This window comes from Corvus hawaiiensis, chromosome 5, assembly GCF_020740725.1.
Source record: "Corvus hawaiiensis isolate bCorHaw1 chromosome 5, bCorHaw1.pri.cur, whole genome shotgun sequence".
Taxonomy (NCBI): Eukaryota; Metazoa; Chordata; class Aves; order Passeriformes; family Corvidae; genus Corvus; species Corvus hawaiiensis.
This window is the reverse complement of record NC_063217.1, coordinates 28,439,882-28,457,549: the sequence shown is the minus strand read 5'-3', so window position 1 is coordinate 28,457,549 and position 17,668 is coordinate 28,439,882. Positions and strand designations below refer to the sequence as shown.

At 40.9% G+C, this 17,668-nt stretch overlaps 1 protein-coding gene across 2 annotated transcripts in view; it reads right to left on the bottom strand.

The window, feature by feature from the left end:
• KIT (KIT proto-oncogene, receptor tyrosine kinase) overlaps positions 1-17,668 on the bottom strand; it is a 55,822-nt gene that overhangs the window by 18,717 nt on the left and 19,437 nt on the right. Inside the window, exons 3-7 of one of the 2 annotated variants that reach the window (XM_048304663.1) lie at positions 14,813-15,091; positions 11,653-11,789; positions 8,844-9,003; positions 5,831-6,020; positions 5,030-5,145 (exon numbers count right to left, since the gene is read on the bottom strand). In XM_048304663.1, coding sequence (XP_048160620.1) covers positions 5,030-5,145; positions 5,831-6,020; positions 8,844-9,003; positions 11,653-11,789; positions 14,813-15,091 — 882 coding nt within the window. The remainder of the gene's footprint in view (positions 1-5,029; positions 5,146-5,830; positions 6,021-8,843; positions 9,004-11,652; positions 11,790-14,812; positions 15,092-17,668) is intronic. The other variant, XM_048304664.1, reaches the window with a different exon arrangement.

Sequence of the window (17,668 nt, the reverse complement as noted above, 5' to 3'; positions counted from 1 at the left end):
CTGAATGTCAGAAGAATACCTTATCTCCCCCTGAGTATTTGATTTGATGAAAGATCCTAAACCAGCAAAGCTAAGAGCTTGAACAACCCAAAGAAGCCTGTGCTTGGAACAATAAAGTTCCCATTCCTGCACAGCATGACTTTACCCACCTGTAAAAAGGACAGTTTCTTCACAGTTAGAAGTGTACTAAATCTGTCAAACCACATCCCTCTTACATCTGCCCTGCGTATTCAATATTACCACTGCAGCCAGGAAAGGAACTACGCTGCAAGGCAACCAGTGCAGACCTCCCCACATAGGATACATCCCTCTAAGATATCGCTACTGAAATGCCCAACTGCCTGATTCTCTGAAACACCGCACGTACAAGAAGCCAATACTTGGCTAAACGTATTAGCTTTCCAAATGAGAATTTGTGATTGCTCCGGTAGTTTAGAAAGCAATTCATCCGGCCAATGCCTTTTGTCACATCCTGAACAGAGCTAGTCCTGCAGTTGGTTTAGGAGCCCCTGTTTCAAGTATGGCAGGAAACCAGTGCAGTCAGGTGGACTTCAGAGTAGTTAGTCCAATGCCAGAAGCTTCAGCCAAGAGCACCACTAACACAGCAAGGGGTTTTTCCTGGTGAAACTGGAATTACTGACCTTCCTTCCTTCCCTTAACAACCTTAGCTTCCTTGCAAGATCACCTAAACAGAAGTTAGTGAAAGCAACTACAAAAGACTACATTGCAATGATGCTGCTCACCTGACAGATACAAGTGAAGAGCCCATTATCAGTTAATACAGCTTTACAGAAATGTAAGATGAACTTCTAATTCTAGAAAGTGGTGAAGCTGTATAGACTGCAGTGGGAAAACATAGATTTATTTCAGATAAAACCCATGTACAAAGACTGCACAGCATTAGTTTTTAATGAATAGAATATTCTACTCACTGATTAAATTAGAGGCAATAAAACAGATAATATTCTCAATCACGTACCACCTCCTCGTGACTCACGTTACAGGAACTGAATGTTCTTTCATTTCTGAATCTGCATGTTGTGTTTTATGCAAAATACCAAGAACCAAACATTGTTGCAAAATGTTGAGACTGATTTTCAGCATTACTCATTTGGTGAAGAACTCTCTGAGAGCACACAGCATGTCAACCCAGCCTCAATGCTCACAGAATACATGTAATTCACATTTCTGAAATTCCAATCAAAATGGCTGGATTGTGAAATTATAATTAGCTAAACTACAACCCATGTGCTATTTGTTTAGGTTTATGCTGCATTTTAGGCAACATTACAGTACAATGTAAGTCAAGAAATGAGATAACTGAGAAGTCAAATATAAGAGGCATATGCGCATTAGGCCCTGGAAAAAATACTGCGCCAGAGTTGGTCTGCATGTAACATCTGAAGCTGAGTGAGGGAAACGAAAATGCCCACAATTAGTCACGCTCTTTCCAGTGTAAAAACCTAGTGCAATAAAAGCCTGTCTGCATGGCCGCGAGCCCACATGCACTCATCCTGCGACAGTGAAGGAGATGACAGGCTGTCCAGCCCAGGCAGTGTGGTCCAGCCTTGGTGCCAGGGGAAGCTGAGCTGTAGCAGCCTCTGAGAAGTGCTGACCTAAGAGCAGCTCTACCTGTCATGTGCCTGGTGAAGCACTTTGATGTAGCAACTAGAGTGATCAGCATCTCCTCACCAGCACCGAGGGCTCCCAAGCCTCCCTGGCTCAGAGATATTAAGGGACACATTTCACTTGAGGCAGCAAAGAGGCCCCCCCATGCCAGTACCCAAGGGGACTGAGATGGCTGCTACTGCCATTCCCACTGGCTGCTCCTTTGGCAGCTCAGGCACGCACGCGTCTCAGCACCTGCATCCCTTTCTGGCAGCCAGAGCACCTTCCTCAACCACCAGTGCAGGTGCTCCAGGGGATGCTGGAGTGAAGATGGACTGCCTTTTGCAAACAGGTGCCGAGCTGTCTTGCACATCTTCTTTTTAAAAGGGATTTTACTGTGCTAGATTTTATGACTTTTGCTGCCTAATTACCACTCCGGCTATCAGGCAGACTCCTAATGACCAGATGTTGCTTACTGTTCTGACTTTAATCCCCTAAATATTAAACATTTTGTTACATTGTTCAGCATATATGCATTCTGCCTTCTGTAATCAGGCATTAAATGTCTTAAACTTCTAATTTCATTAAGTTTATTAATCACTTTTCAGCTTTTATTTATGTCAATTCTGAGTGTATCAAAGATGACTTATAAGAGGTCACTCCTATTTTAATTCAATGTTCTGTATAATGAAATTCTGAGTTTAATTGCTTTCTATTGCCAGTTTCCCTTTCTTCATTGTTAACGCAGTAAATGTCTAAAAAGTAATACTTAATAGGTACTGTCAGTCATCCCAGACAAAGAGAGAGTTTTTTTCCCCACTGAAGCTACATTTTCTGGATTGGAACGAATCTTTCTACAGTATCATGGTGACTCCTTATTGTTCACTGCATAGTCCAATGACAGGAAAACAGCTGAGCTTGGCTTCATGTGATCTATAATACCATGACCAGTTTTCTCTTTGCAGCAGGAGCCCCAACCACATAGATAATATTTTGTTGACTGTAATTAAGCTGAGATATTATTTTGCATTAAATTCAGGTAGTAGTTGGAAGATTCCTCTGCTAATTGCTAGATACACCATACCTTGCCACTCTGGAGATTTCTACAGTTTCTTAAGTGTAACTGAGTACAGTATGCTGCTTGTCAAGCTGTAATTTTCTTTCTGGCTCCTAATTTTAGTGCTCCTTCTCTCCATACATTTATTATGAATTACTACACTATTTTAAAAGCAATACAGTATTGTTTCAGGTTAGCATATGCAATTGCTAAATATGTTTAAATCCAAGGCAAGTATTTCTACACCGGGTTTTTCATTTCTTTCAGCAAATGCTTCAGCATCGATATTTGTTTATGTGAAGACATTCTCCTGATTATGAATCCTGTTTTACCTGTTTGGTTACTTTCTGCTGATTACATGCCCAAGCCAGACATGTAAACATCACGAGCTACATCTAAGCAATTTATGCAAAATCCCTGACAACAATGCCAGGTGAGGATGCACCATTAAATCAGGATCTGACCCACCCACACATGACTCACCTTTGGCAGTCACTCTGCTATGTCAAATAATATGGTATGTTGTCATGCAGTTTGTGTTTCACAGCTAAATAATGAGCATTTTGCAAGTCAGTGAAAACAGGTTATTTTTGTCTAAAACAACCCCTAGAAAGGCCAATCTATTAGTTTCTTTTTTTCAAAATGAAAAAATGTTTGCAGGAGCTTAGTCAAAATGCCAAAAGAAACTTTTTGAGTCAAGTGCATCAAATCCAACTGCTTCAGCAATGGCTGCAATCCACCCAGGGCCACAGTGCATGACAACATGGGCTCCATGAGACTGCTTAAGTGTCCTCACGGCATTCCAAGACTGATCTTGCTGCTTACAAGACCAGTAGTTGAAGAAAGAAGGAAACAGACTTGAATGCTGCTGGTTGTAGGGACAAGCCATTCAGAAGAACAAAAGTGTCTATGCTCCCTCTTGCCTTGCCCATTCTGCTTCTCTATTCTCTTCCTGGTCTGGTTTCCTAACCACGATCCACAGGGATTTTCAGCTTTTATTAAGTAGCACATGCCTCAAAAACAGCAACATGACAATCTGCATTGAGAACTGACACCTGATAATGCCAAAACTGTGAGACAGTATTTTTTTAGTTCTTGTGCCCAGACTATAGGAAACCTGCAGTTTCTCCCATTCCTTCAGTGAAATTACATTTCTGGCTCAACAATTTGCTCCACTAATCTTTTAAATACTAGAATTATCCCTCATGACTGTGACCCACATTTATTCACTGAGACAAAGGACATCTGAGATCACTAGTGCCCTTATCTCAGAAATCAGAGCTAGGAAACACAGAAGGCACAATGCAAGTGTCAACATTCATGGATGAAGGAAGAAATACCATGTTCTGAAAGGAGCCCAAGTGACATTTCTAGATCCAAACTATGTCATTGCTAATAGAGATGCTACAAATGTTGATCTTCAATGATAAATGTGAAGAATTCAGAAATTAATAGCTAGGACTTGATGCATTTGTGGAAATCTTGACAGTCCTCCACACAAAACTGTGCCTGAAGAAGGACACATTGCTGCTAAAGCATAGCAGCAACACAAAACCACATTTGCAGCGCATTCACTTACTTTCGATACAGTTCCTCTTGCTGGGCTCAAAGTCCCCTCTTGGTTTAATTTTCCTTAAGCTTGGCCTTTAGCAGCAGCCAATATTTGTCTGCTGAGAGCATGAAAGGCTCTAAGAGGATGGCTCCACTAAGGACAGGGTTTTCGGAAGGTTTCATTGAATTAATTTTGAAGTTTGGCATTTTCTTGAGGAATGCTATTTGGAACTGAGGCCAATGCTCTTCCGTAACGAGCGTGTCCCAAAGATGACAACACACACATTTGTAAAGCTATGCAGATTTCTCTAAAACAATGGTGATTTATATTATTATACAGAAGTATTTAGATGCCAAAAGGCATCTAAATGTGAATAATTCTCCTGACAAGCTTTCAAACTCTGCATCCAACTCAAACAAATTAAGGACAAAAGCTTAACTGGTTGCCAAAAATGCAAATTACAAACCCTGTGTATCCTGCTCCGCCTGGAATTATAAAAAGTTTATGATACATACTTATTTTTGAGATCATGTTTCCACGTGCTACAGGTTTTTTTCTGTACAAACAACCTAGCTGCTCTCTGGTAATCTCTGGAATACATTTGCTAGAATGTAAGGTCATGCTGGATAGTAGGTGGATTTGTGTGAGTACTCTGCACTTTTATATCTTGACATTTAGTTTTCCAGCATGTGCTTCACTTCAGAAAGCCTCTCATATGCTGAACCACACTGTGACATCTTGTGCATACATTATGTTGTATAAAATACAATGACTGTGATAATGAAATATTTCAGACTGTTCACTTTACTTACTTTTCACATAGACATTAAATGTTACAGAGGAGCTGGCATCAGAGTTGGACACAAAAAATGTGTAAATGCCTCCTTCTGTTCCTTTTAATCGTGTAAGGTGAAGTTCACTTGTGTAACTGTAAAGGAAAAATTTAAGCATTACTAAGACACACAACTTGCTCTGAACAGGCAATTGCTGCACGGAAAATAAGAAGGGCATTTTCTGCACACATCGTCCATGCAAACACTCTTGTCTTACATTATGACTGCGACTGCAATTCCAACATCCAGCAGTTTTGCCACTTCTAACACCCAGATGTGTGTCTGGGTAGCAGCTCAGCATCAGGCTCAGACTGCATGCATGCATCACCACCTGCTCCTCTTCTCACTGAGGAGGGGACCCAGATTCACAACCTAGGCCACATGTTCTAGGTGCTTCACTGGATTTTGGGAAGACAAGGGATTAGGAGAGAACAGTGCCCAGCAGAAATAAAAGCATAAGCTTTTATCCAGAGCACTTGGGGTCTGCTGTGGCAATGGAGGGAGTTTCTGCACACAAACGACCCTAATTCTCATTTTTGCTCTTGGACAGCAATGTAGGTGAGTCGTGAGTATACAGCATGCTGGTCCTCAGATAGTGTGGTTAGCGCGACGCTAATCCAAATCTAGGTCGGCAGACTTTACACCAGTTACTGTGGCAAGCCACACATTCTACATCTTTTATAGTCACAATTTTCTCACCATCCCCACTTTCCTCTTTCCAGAGCAGACCCTAGTCTGCTGTTCCAAAGTGAAATCGATATTTACAGCCATGCATATTACCTGTTATTGCCCACAGTCTTGAACTTGACATCATGGTCTGAGGAATTCTGTAATGTTTCGTTCATGTACATCCAGACTTCTTCCTTCGGTTTTGGATATGCCTCATATTCAACTGTTAAGTTTCCATTTTGTCCTGCATTTATATCTATTGTGGTATTCATTGTTGCAAACAAACGGACAAATCCTTTAGCTGATGGTCATATGAGGAGAAGAAAAACAATTTCAGGGCCATTTAGAAAACTGTGAGTACTCTAACCACACTTAGACGACTTCAAGATCAGTGATCAAACATACAACTGTGAAACAGGAAATCTTATCTGCAGAGCAGAACTCAGACCCTCACCTGCCAAACTCAAGGCTACTAGCTATATGTAAGCATGAGGCACAGGACTTAAAGCAGCCTTGAGTGCTTTACCATAGATAATTCCATCTTGTGGTGAAAAATACTCTCTATATACTTTTGGAAAAATGCAAGCATGTATTTGATTCTACTCAAGTATTTCTGTTTTTCCAAAAATTTGACTTGCTAACTGTCTGGTATGAAAAAAACATTACAAAAAAAGCAAGCTAAAATCATTTATTACAGTATACTAGAGTATTAAAGGTTTCTTTGTCAAGTGTAATTAAGAACAACATTACAAATGAAGCTATTAAAAGCTGTAATTAGAGAAAAATGTCCACAGGCCTAGATACCAATAATCTTAAACTAAGGCATTTCTGTACATCTGCTGCTGGGTCTTAATCTTTCATTTGGCAGATACTATTTATCACTGCGCAGTTCCATTCCAAAATATCATGTCTAACAACATCTTTGCTGTAGTGGTTTTAATTTCATTAATAAACCCATCAGATTGAGGATTCACTTTAAAAAGACTATTTTTTCAGTCCTATTACAGAAATTCATAAGGGAATTATCAGTTTGACAGGCAGATTGCAATTACTAGGAAACACATTTACTGAGAGCTTGAATTTAGACCTGAAGTCAATCTCAGATCCCTGCTTCTTCCCACTTTCTAGTAATCAAACTGCCGTGGCCAGCTGGGCACCCGAGCTTGGGAAAACCAGAGCCAGTGGGGCTTGGTGAAAGCATATGGATCTGCCAGAGCACTTGACAGATGCTTTGAAGAAGAAAGGATGAAGTAAATTCACAGCAGGCAGGTACGCTCTGAAATGGTCTCCATCATCAGAAAAGAGAAAAATATTTCAAATCTGAAAATGGAAGGTTTGTAGTGCTTTTTTCAGTTGTCTGTATAAACACAGGATTCCCTATGCAAGCTATATTCAAAATCAGACCCAACAGCCTTCAAATAAAATTTTATTATGATGCTATCGGTCCCTGTAATACAGTTCTAGTACCTTCTACAATTAGATAAATTAACTGCTAGAAAATGTAACTAGGAATTTACAAAAAATACACATTATTTCCTGTAAAACCTTTGGCTAATGTTAAAGCCATAGTGATGTAGTATCTGATGCAATTCCAGATCTCCCTCTATGTACACACCATACAGCACTTCCTAGGACTCTGGGAGCTGGCACACTTCAGGTGAAGATAGTCAGTTTGACAATAAATGGTGAAAGGTATCCAAAAGTTGGAGCTTATTTTATTTTAAGTCAAACTTGAGAGGGTGGAGAGAGAAAACTATCTCAGAAAGGAAAGATTCCACTTTTTCTCTGGCATTTTTTATTAAATACAAACCTTGCATTTTACTAAATAAAAATTTTATTTCCTACTTTTTATAGTGCCATGCTTTATTTTAAACCCCAGACTTTCCAAAGTCAATCCTTTTTAAAGCTACATTTGCATATGTAGTAGTACTAAGAATTTCCGTAGTTAAGAACTTCCCTCCTCTTATAATAAAAGCTTTCACACTGATCCCCTTGGGGAGAAGATTTTCTTTCATACTTCACACTGTTTCACTCTTTTACATATGAATGTAGTCTCTCCTGTAAAAAAAATGAGGAAAACATCCCTGTCATTGTGAGCCCTACCACTCGACCAGCACAGCAAGGTTAAGGGCACTCAAACCTCTGCCTATTTGCTGAAGATCTGACCCACACGGGTCAAACACTTCTGTTTTCTTTACGCTACCAGGGAGAGCAAAACAAGCAGTGTTGCCGGAGTGCGTGTCTGTGCAGCAGAAAAACAGATTTGAAAAGGAAAAAAAGAATCCAAGGCTACACTTCCCTCAGTTACTAAACTCTTGAATGGTACGGTACTGGAACAGTTGTAGCAACTACACAGACCAGAATGATCTTATTAACTATACCAACATGTTCTTAATTGTACTCAATTTATCAAATGATCAGGTTTCAGCAGCTTTAAAATTCAAAAGGCACTGTGTGTCATTCAAGTTAATATATAGCAGACTCTAAACACATCTGTTATTGAACAAGAGGAGGAAGGGAGTTTGCTCACTGTTTAGGGACATGATCCAAAACATGTAGAAGTGATGGATAGTGGGTTTAACAAGGGGGTGACCTCCGGAACAATTTCATGCTGTCTATGTGCACCATGACATTGCTCACAGCATTATTTTAAATAGAGGTATAAATATAGCTTCTACGTAAAAAACATTGACACGCTGTCAGTGAAATTCCCCATGCTTGGAAGGCAGGTACTGAAGATGTGCTTTGCGCTTGTGCTGCCAAATTACTTAAGCATAGGGACAGTACCAGGCAAAGGTAAATTAGCTGCTTTGTTAAAACCCGTTTAAATTTTAGATTGAATTCGGAAGGATGAGACACCAGAGGGACAGAAACACTGTTGGGTGGTTGTTCTAGTATCACTTTAGAATAACGAGCAAAGGGTTATAGAAATTAAGGCAGCCATACGCACCACAACTTCCTGAACCATCCCATATGGTACCAGTCAGCAATAACCTTTACAGAAAAGCAACTTTACTCACTGAGGTTTGAGGAAAAAGGGAGAGAACGAAGAGAGACTCCCCAGTGTTCTCACTTTTCATCTCCTGCTCTTAGAAATGTTAAGATTTCTACAAGAAGCATTTACCTAGAGCTTTCAAGGTTACTGTGGCATTGGTTTTTCCAAAAGGGTTTTCTGCTTGGCATGTGAATTCTCCAGAATCATTAACTCCCACTGAACGGATGTTCAATGTTAATTTCCTTTCATATCCATAATCACCCAAATTTCTGCTTTTGCTTGTAACAATCTGTCGGTAAAAAACAATTAACATCTAAAACACTGTGTATGCATCATCTTTCCTAGATAAATTAAAAACAGGAGTAATTATAACTTTGCTATATTAATATTCATAACTTTAAACCGGAATAATAAGCCAGCACGACAAACCTGTCACTAGAATCTCTCCATGCAAAACAAGTGTGTGATCAGCTGCCTTTGGGAGATAATGTCCTCTCCTAAGTCTTATCCCCTCCCCTTCTTTTTTTTTTTTTCCCCCACAAGCTCCCTTCTAAGGCAAGAATGTGGGGGGACATGGGGTGTGGCTGGGGTGAATTTGGGGCTGTGCTCACCTGCCCCAAGAGTTCCAAATGGAGGAGACCAGCCCAAGCCAAAGAACTAGAGCTGTAGCTTCTTCACATGTTCCCATTACCTAATGACAAGTCTGTTGCACCCAAGGTCAGACCCAGCTCATTCTGCCTACATTTCCAATACTGAGAAGGTGAAAAACCAACTGAAGGTTTTATTTGCACAAACAGCACTTCTAACTGTAGGGCTTGATGCAAAATGACCACTGGATCCTGATTTTCCTAATGCTCAGAAGCTGCAGCTCTTGTATGAAGTCATTGCAACTCAGAAGTGTGGTTCACCACTCAAGCGGTGCCTGAAGTTCAGCAGACTCTCTAATGGCTGCAATGCTTCCTGGAGAATGACAAGAGACAATTTAAAGTCTTGGGGCTTCATTTTAACTGTGTTGCTCTATGTCCCAAGGCCACAGCATCTCCTGATTGCAGGCATGCTGCACAGAGCCCTACCGGCAGCAGACTATACACAGCATCCTTCCTCTGGTACCCACTCTGATTCTTGGTCCATAGAAATCTAAATTTATTAATCTTAAAAGCAACTGGAAATTTCATTCTCTTAAATATGTCATGATTCTATACATATGCGTAGAAAAAATAAATGCTTTGAGATATTGACTTGAATCTCTGTGAGAATGTTCGGTATGGTTGGGAAGACTGATAAAATTTACACTGATTAATCCAAACGCAGACCTGGACTTGTTATGATTTTCTAATCGAATTACTGCAATTCTTGGATGTTCCAAGAGCTTCTAGATAAATTAAAGCTTCTCAATGCAATTTTGATTTCTCCTGAGTTATAATAATCACAAGAGAAGTGTATTTAGTATGGATGTGCTTGTTAGTAACCAGTCTCCTAGTTTTCCAAAGCGGTGGTAACTTCAGTCATACATGGAAAAAGCATTTCAGTCTTTTTCCTCTCATCTATTCAGGACAAAATGTAATTCCAAATCTACTTAAATATGAAATTTATGTGCTCTCCTTCAACACAAAATTCAATTTGATAGTATTTCAAAGACAGCAACTCCTACTATTTACTAGAAAGGACAGAAAAGTCAAACTTATTGGGAAAATACTTTCCTTGTGGCATTTACACATTAAATAAAAAATTATAAAGCACAAAAAATGAAGGGAATTTCATCAATCTGTTACACAGGAAAGGGAGGGGAATGAGAGAAGAAATTAAATTCTCAGATAAAGGTCCTGGCACAGGAACAAAAGCGGATCTGCATGTCCCAAGCCACCTTTGTGTCACTTAGACCTTCTCAACGTTCAGAGCTGCAGGGTGGGATTTCTGGAGCAGCAAGCACTTAGCAAGAACAGCTTTACCAGAGCTGGTGGATTAGCTAAGCATGGCATGCCCAGCCCCAGGGAACAGACTCCTGTTCGTTATGTGCCCAAGGAGATGTAATTTATCCAAATATCACAGGAGGCTTTTCTTCCATATACATGGGCTGAGAATTACATATTCTGGTCACTACCATTAGCAGTAAAAGATCAGTCAATTAGCATGGGAGCGTATACTGTAGGAGTTACTAAAAGGTCTTCACAAGGGCCTTTAATTAATTTAAATTTCAGGGTATACCCAGAAGATCAAGAAGCATTCTCAAAAACAACCCAATGTGTACTGCTCATTTCAAAGACAGAGCTGGCAGCACACTGGCTTACCAGGAAAGGGAATCTTTCTGCCTCTCTTCTGCAGAATAGTTGCAGTATCAAACTCTCCTGGAGCACTGAGCCTCTCAATAATTTAATCTGGTGATGCAGTCAGTAACTTCATCTATCACTGGCAGACAGAAGCCAGTTCACTGGTTCATTTTTCAGAGCTTTTCCAGTTAGTGAGGCACACCATGTAATTTAAATGAATTAATCATTCCTGCGAATGCTTACTACTATTCCTGTCACACACAACCCCATGCTAATTAGCAGGTATTTACTGTTAATGATAACAACTAGAATATGTAATTTGCAGTCCATGTGTTGATATTTGCAGCTCCCATTGATTGCAATGTGATGTGTAGGCACTCCACGCTTCCGTATTTAGGAAACCCAACAGAGGTCACCTAAACTTCACATTGAAGAGCCTAACTTTAAATTCTTTTTGAGAAGAGAAGCCCATGCAGATGCTTTTCGTCCCAGCCATCCTCATGGGCACAGGACAGCTGTTGCCCTCTCACCAGTCTGTGGGATACTGAATCTTTGTAAATGCAACAAATCAAAATCAACACAGCATCAGGTACCCAAGACAAGCATGTGAATGTCTACAGAGAGTCTGTGAACTGTGCTGAGGCACACATGATACAATTAAAGGAACTTACCCCACTTTTGTGAGAAATCCAACTAGCTTGTACACTGCTATCCACATCTGTGATTATGCATGTAACTTCAAATTCTTCCCCTTCTTTGAGAAGCTCATAGCTTTTTGATAAGGTGATGACAGGAAGAGTTTTGTGAACTGGAAAACAATTTAGAAGTTTATTACTTTTCATTAGTCTCAGCTCTTCCGAGGAGGATAAAAATCAACAGTCATTAATTAACTTTCCAATAAAATCAAGATTCTGATATGTATTAAATTTTTTTAAACGTATTACACAGTTGTTCCTTTACAATAAGCACATTTCTGCCTCAACCTCGCATCAAATTACACTTAAGAGTTAGATAATACTTGTTAGAGCACAGCAACTTGCATGAATAAACTTGAATGATGTTGAACCATCAGTGAGACAATTCGTTTCATGACAGTGATTAAAAAGCAGCACTCTGGAACTGAAAACATGGTAAGTATCAGTCACTGAAGAACAGCAGCCCAGCACTAACTGCAAATTTTAATTACAAAACATTACAGCCAACAGAAGGTACTGTGTGACAAGTCCCTGAAAAGCTCTGATGGACAGCCTAGGAAGGACAGGTACAGCTCAAGGACTTCTGCACATCTGTGCCTGAAAGCACCTCAACCTCTGCTCACAGTGATGGCTCACAGTTTGTCACCCAAGAATCAGGTGGTGACATGCAGACGTGGGGTAGCTGTACCCTGTTCTGCTTCAGGATGTCTTTCATCAACAGTCAGGTGTATCTGAGAACTACGTATCTCTTGCCTCTGCAAAGCTCTTCAGCTCTCCCTCTGTTCTGTTCATGGCTTGTTTTTCTATTTTCTTCATCCTTTCTTCAATTTTTCCCATTTTATTATACTCCAGTTAATTTCCCACTAGGGCTTTTACACAGGAAGACAAACTGTAAATGCAGATAAGGTCTTCAGACTCTCTTTCTACCTCTGACACAACTTTTGTAGTTGTCTTAGGTAAACTGTACAAAACTTAGGAAAACACCATGCTTGTCAGGCATTCGTACTTTAACAATAATGTTTTCCTCATGTTGCTGTAAGAAGCTACAGAAGAGAACAAAGAAACATGTTTGCTCTCTTCAGATATAAAGGCTCACACAAAAATCCCCCTCAGCATTCAGCATACCCAAGAGACAGGAGGATGCCAGTGCAGAAGGCATTCTGTGTTCTCATCTGCCAGAAACATTTCTGGACATCCAAAAAAAAGCCCGAAGTCCATAAAGCTCCTCATTGTTTTGAGAAGGGCTGTACATAAACACTCCCTGTGCTGTCGTAGCTGATGTGTGTCTGAGTACTCCTGCACAGCTCCCTGTTTCATGGATGCCTCTTCAGTCTTTCTGCACCAGAAGCTCACACCTGAGGGTCTGAGTGGCATGGTTATAACTACAAACACATTACGCACCAAAGCATCTCCAACATGTTTAAATGTTGAGCCAAGGAGAAAGTGGGAGTTTTACCTGGTGAACTCAATAAGGACGGAACACTATAGCACAGCAAATACAATACTGAGTGACAATGCTGCTGATGGATTTCAGCAGATGCTTCTACTTATTGCACGCTTCCTTCCTAATGGAGAAGGTGGGCAAAATGACAAGGTGCCCTCAGCCACCTATGGTTGCCCACCATCAGTGGTTTGCTGACAATGGTACCAGGTCAGCACCCTTCCATCTGAAGTCACCACTGAATCACACCACTAGAGATTTTTATCCTGTAAAAAAGTCCAATACTACAGCCTCCATCTTCCTATGTCAGAGAAAAATCAGTTATATCAACCAGCTGGTTTCTTTCTTTGGCCATCACTGAAGAAACAGTTGAAAAAAACCCCACTTGTTACAGAACAAACGACACACAGCAAGAATGGATTTGATTTTTGTTTGTCAAAGAAGAATGCCAGAGCTGCCTATACTGATTAAACTTTTGTTCTCATTAATTGACATTTAGTAGTTATTAAAGTTCATTGTATGAGAATTTCCAGATCATCAGGAAAAGAAGATTTAAACTTGCCACAGCAGACTCCGCACTTGAGATGGTCCCCACTGCTCAACCTCTCGCCCCACCACCAAGGAGAATGGGCAGGTCACACATGGAGCAAATACCAGCATATGCCCTCATCATGCCACAGGGCAGCTCTCCTTCACCAGCACGAGGGGATGTGCTGCTGTGGCCTGGCCTCAGCTCCCAAGCCCTGGCACGATGCAGGCAGCAGGGATGAGCACAACAGCCCGCTGGCCCGAGCCGTGCTCCCCCTCCTTCGGCAGCAGCCTCAGCTGCAGCAAGAGGTGGCTTCATTCCAAGTGTCCAGGGCTACACAGAGAACAAACTCATTTACTTGCCCCTGAGGAAATGCCAAGCCAGCCTGGCTTGCTGAACTGCTCCCTCCACTTCCCTCCTGGGTATTTATACAGCCCAATAATGACACACAGCCTAAGTGTAGGCTCCAAACTGCCCAGACAAAACCGGCCTGTAAAGTCCTGCAGACAGACATCGGGCCTCTCCTTCTTCCCAAACCCACCTAGGCACCCAACCCTAGGGCACAAGGGGGTCTGAAGGTCAAGTGTAGGGTATCACCAACAGGTTTGCCAAGTGTAGTGCTGCATGCAGCAGCTCAGCCACAACGCAGTCCCCATCATGATCTGTGCACACAGCTGTTGTGATCATCTTCACTCAATAATAAGAAGACAAAGACCTTCTCCTTTCACAAGCTCTGCTTCTCCACCAAATCCCTTTTCTTTAATGCCATCAATCAGCTCCTTCTACTGTCACTTGTGGGCAACGTACAAAGGAGTCAGGCACCAAAATAATTTTGCCTGCTTAAACCTGTCCAAACCTCAGGGTGCTGGTTTGCCCTCAGAATTTAACAGCATAACCCACATTTCTTGTAATGATGAAAAAAACGCCTGGAAATCACCAGGAACAGAAAGCAAAACTCATCATAGCCAAACCTTCTGAGCACAGCCACAAGTTAAGTGTCACGAGATCAATCTGTGCCCTGACACAACTGGCCCAAAACAAGCTTTCTAAGCTCACCACTTTCCTTTGGACAGCAGCGAGGCTTCACACACAGCCCTTCTCTACATCTCCTGGGAGGTGAGGAGTAAAATCAGGCTCTCTACAAGAAGGCAAAAATCCTGTGTTACCTGGTCTCACATTCAGGAAAATCTTCTCTGATATCTTCTCAACTCCATTGTGCTTGGCCAAGCACTGGTAGCAGCCCTTGAATGACCTCTGTAAGTTCTTTATAACAATGCCCTTCTGGGGATTGGGAATGAACGTCATATTTCTGGGGAGACGTTTGCCATCACATTTTTTCAGTGTGAAATTCGCAACATTTGGATCTGTTAGTGGGCACACTAGCAGGATGTCACTGTCTTCCTTTCCGTAGATCAGAGAATCAACAAGAAAGAGCACATTTGGATCTATGAAGAAACACAAAGATCTGTCAGAGAAGCTGGCATGGGAACTTCTGATGACCCTAACTCTACAACTGGGCACTTGTCAAAGAGAGTTTCTTTTCAGCCAGTAAAACTGAGTATTGCCTAATTCATGTTTACCAAGAGACATTAAATTTTGTCCTAAAAGAGCAGCATGACAGGAGACATGCAGTAGCATTCAATACCAGGTACACTAAAGAATCATTCGCACTAAAAATAAGCTTACTGCTTTTTTATTTGGAGATGGAGGGAGTTTTTTGCCTTGTTTAGGTCCAAAATATCCCCACAACAGTAAACAGATTTTCACAGATCACTAAAAGTAATTTGCTTTTAGCTAGTGGCAGGGCTGTAAAGTTTCATGCCCACGGGAGGATTTGGAAGAAATTTATGAGCAAATGGAAGTTGAAAAGCACCTAAATTATGGTTTTTCACTTCTGTAAAATACATAATCTAAATGAACACACATTGTTACCAGAGGAAGCAGCAAACAACTTCTCTCTTTCTCTCAGCTCCCTGAAAGCAGAGATTATTTTTAGCCTCCTTAGAAGAAAAATTGGGCACACAAACAGCATATCTGATTGAAAAATCATCATCACATCTTTCACAAGGTAACTTTCCTATAGCATTTCATCTCGGCCAACCACAGCACACAAACATATAGTACTTCAAACACTTTTACAACCAAAGTTGAAGCCCATGATATGTCATGACCTTGAAATACTAAGAAGCTGGCAAACACATAAATAAAGGAATGTGTGATGACAAACACTCTGTAAAAGTTTATTTCAGATTCCATCTGCCCTCTCTACAGAGGAGAATGAATTAAAAAAACAAAAACAAAGAGGAAAGTTTTCTTTCCTTTTTACAAACATGCTTACAACCTGAATGATTACAGATCAACAAACCATGGCTTAACAAGGAAGACTGCGAGAATTTGGTTAAGATAATGGACAATGTGCATTTGGTTTAAGACAAGAAGTACCAGGCTGAAAATGAAGCCTGGGATGTTTATGTAAGCAATTCACTATATCAAGGGGTTCCTCATCACTGAACAGAGAAGTTACTGGCTGGTTTCTAGCTTAGAGTGAGGGTGTAGCTTTGGCTGAATTTGATACTACCACCCAAGAAGCCCCCACAAACTACAGGTTTTGAAGCATCAGTCTAGAATTAGAGGATGGAGACTACTAAGAAATGAAAAAAAAAGTAAAGCATTTCTGAACAGAATCAAAATGTGACATTTTGCACATAGAGACCTTAAAAGAAATGCTATGACTAGCTGTCACTGCTGAGCAGGAAGAGGATGGATTAAAAGTGCTCATCTAAATGTCCCTGCTAACAGACATACCTGATTGCTTTCTACTCAGTCCCCTTTTCTCCAATACAGACAGAACCAAGATATCTTCATTATGCAGAAAGTATGGCTCCCCACAACTCCAAAAAAAAGAGAAATTTTTGAAAATAGAAAGAACAAAGACCTGTTTCACTAACAGCTGAAACTGCGGGGAAGGTCTTGACTGGAGAAGGTAACATCGTTGAGGTGCACCCCTTGCATCTTCAATTCCCCTCTTGAAGGGACTAGCACAGTCAGAAGACATGAAAGGACTTCCTATGGGGAATCCAGACAAAAACAAGGCTGTTCATGCTCATGTTCTTCCTTGCATAGCCTTCTACGCCAGGGACATCTTGGGTTGCACTTGCCTTCTGGGCATACTGCAGGTTTCCAACACAAGATATAGTGGTGCTTATCATTGCTTCCTTCTGAAAAGACTTGAGATCAAAATCAAGACATTTTTCTGTCTTATGCAGGAGTCTGAACTAGGCTTGCTTGGATTAGGAAAAAAGCTGCTTTTATAGATACAACACAGGTGCTTTCCGCCGTAACAGAAAGGTGAAACAGGTACACATCCACAGTCTGTCAACACTGTGTCATCCTTGGTCACAGAAACAGAAGAAATTTGGATTTTGTAGGTTCAGAAGAACGTAAGATATCAACAGATGCCACCATTTTATGTGTCACTATGCAGGATTAAGGTCCTTCGTCCTACTCTCTCTTCACTCCCAGTTTTACAAGCAGAAAAGTATAAGGGGTGTTTGTGGCAACCCCACAAGCAGCAGAGCATACGACAGCATCTTACAGGTGGTATAAGATGTCATTAAACCACGCCTATTGCAAAATGATGGTCAACCTCACAAACATACTTATTTCACTGCCAGGAACTTGTCAAAGTGAAGGTGGCACGTTTTTCACACAACTGAGACAAAAAAGATAGCAACGTGTTGTATGAGGGCCACACAACTTCCCTGATGCGTGGTAAGCATGCTCAGGAGAGCTGCCTGCTATCCTAAGGTGAAGGAGTCACTCATGTAATGGAAAACAAAAACATCTCTATGATCATAGCTATCTGGGATAATTACCATGACCTTCAGGAAAAAAATCATGGTAGGTAAAGTCAACACTATTTACCACATATAGGTAAAATACATGTCAGACTTCCTTTAGTCATAGTCTCAGAGAAAAACAGAAAGTCAAGAAAACTTATCCATGGTAGCTGCATGGCTATT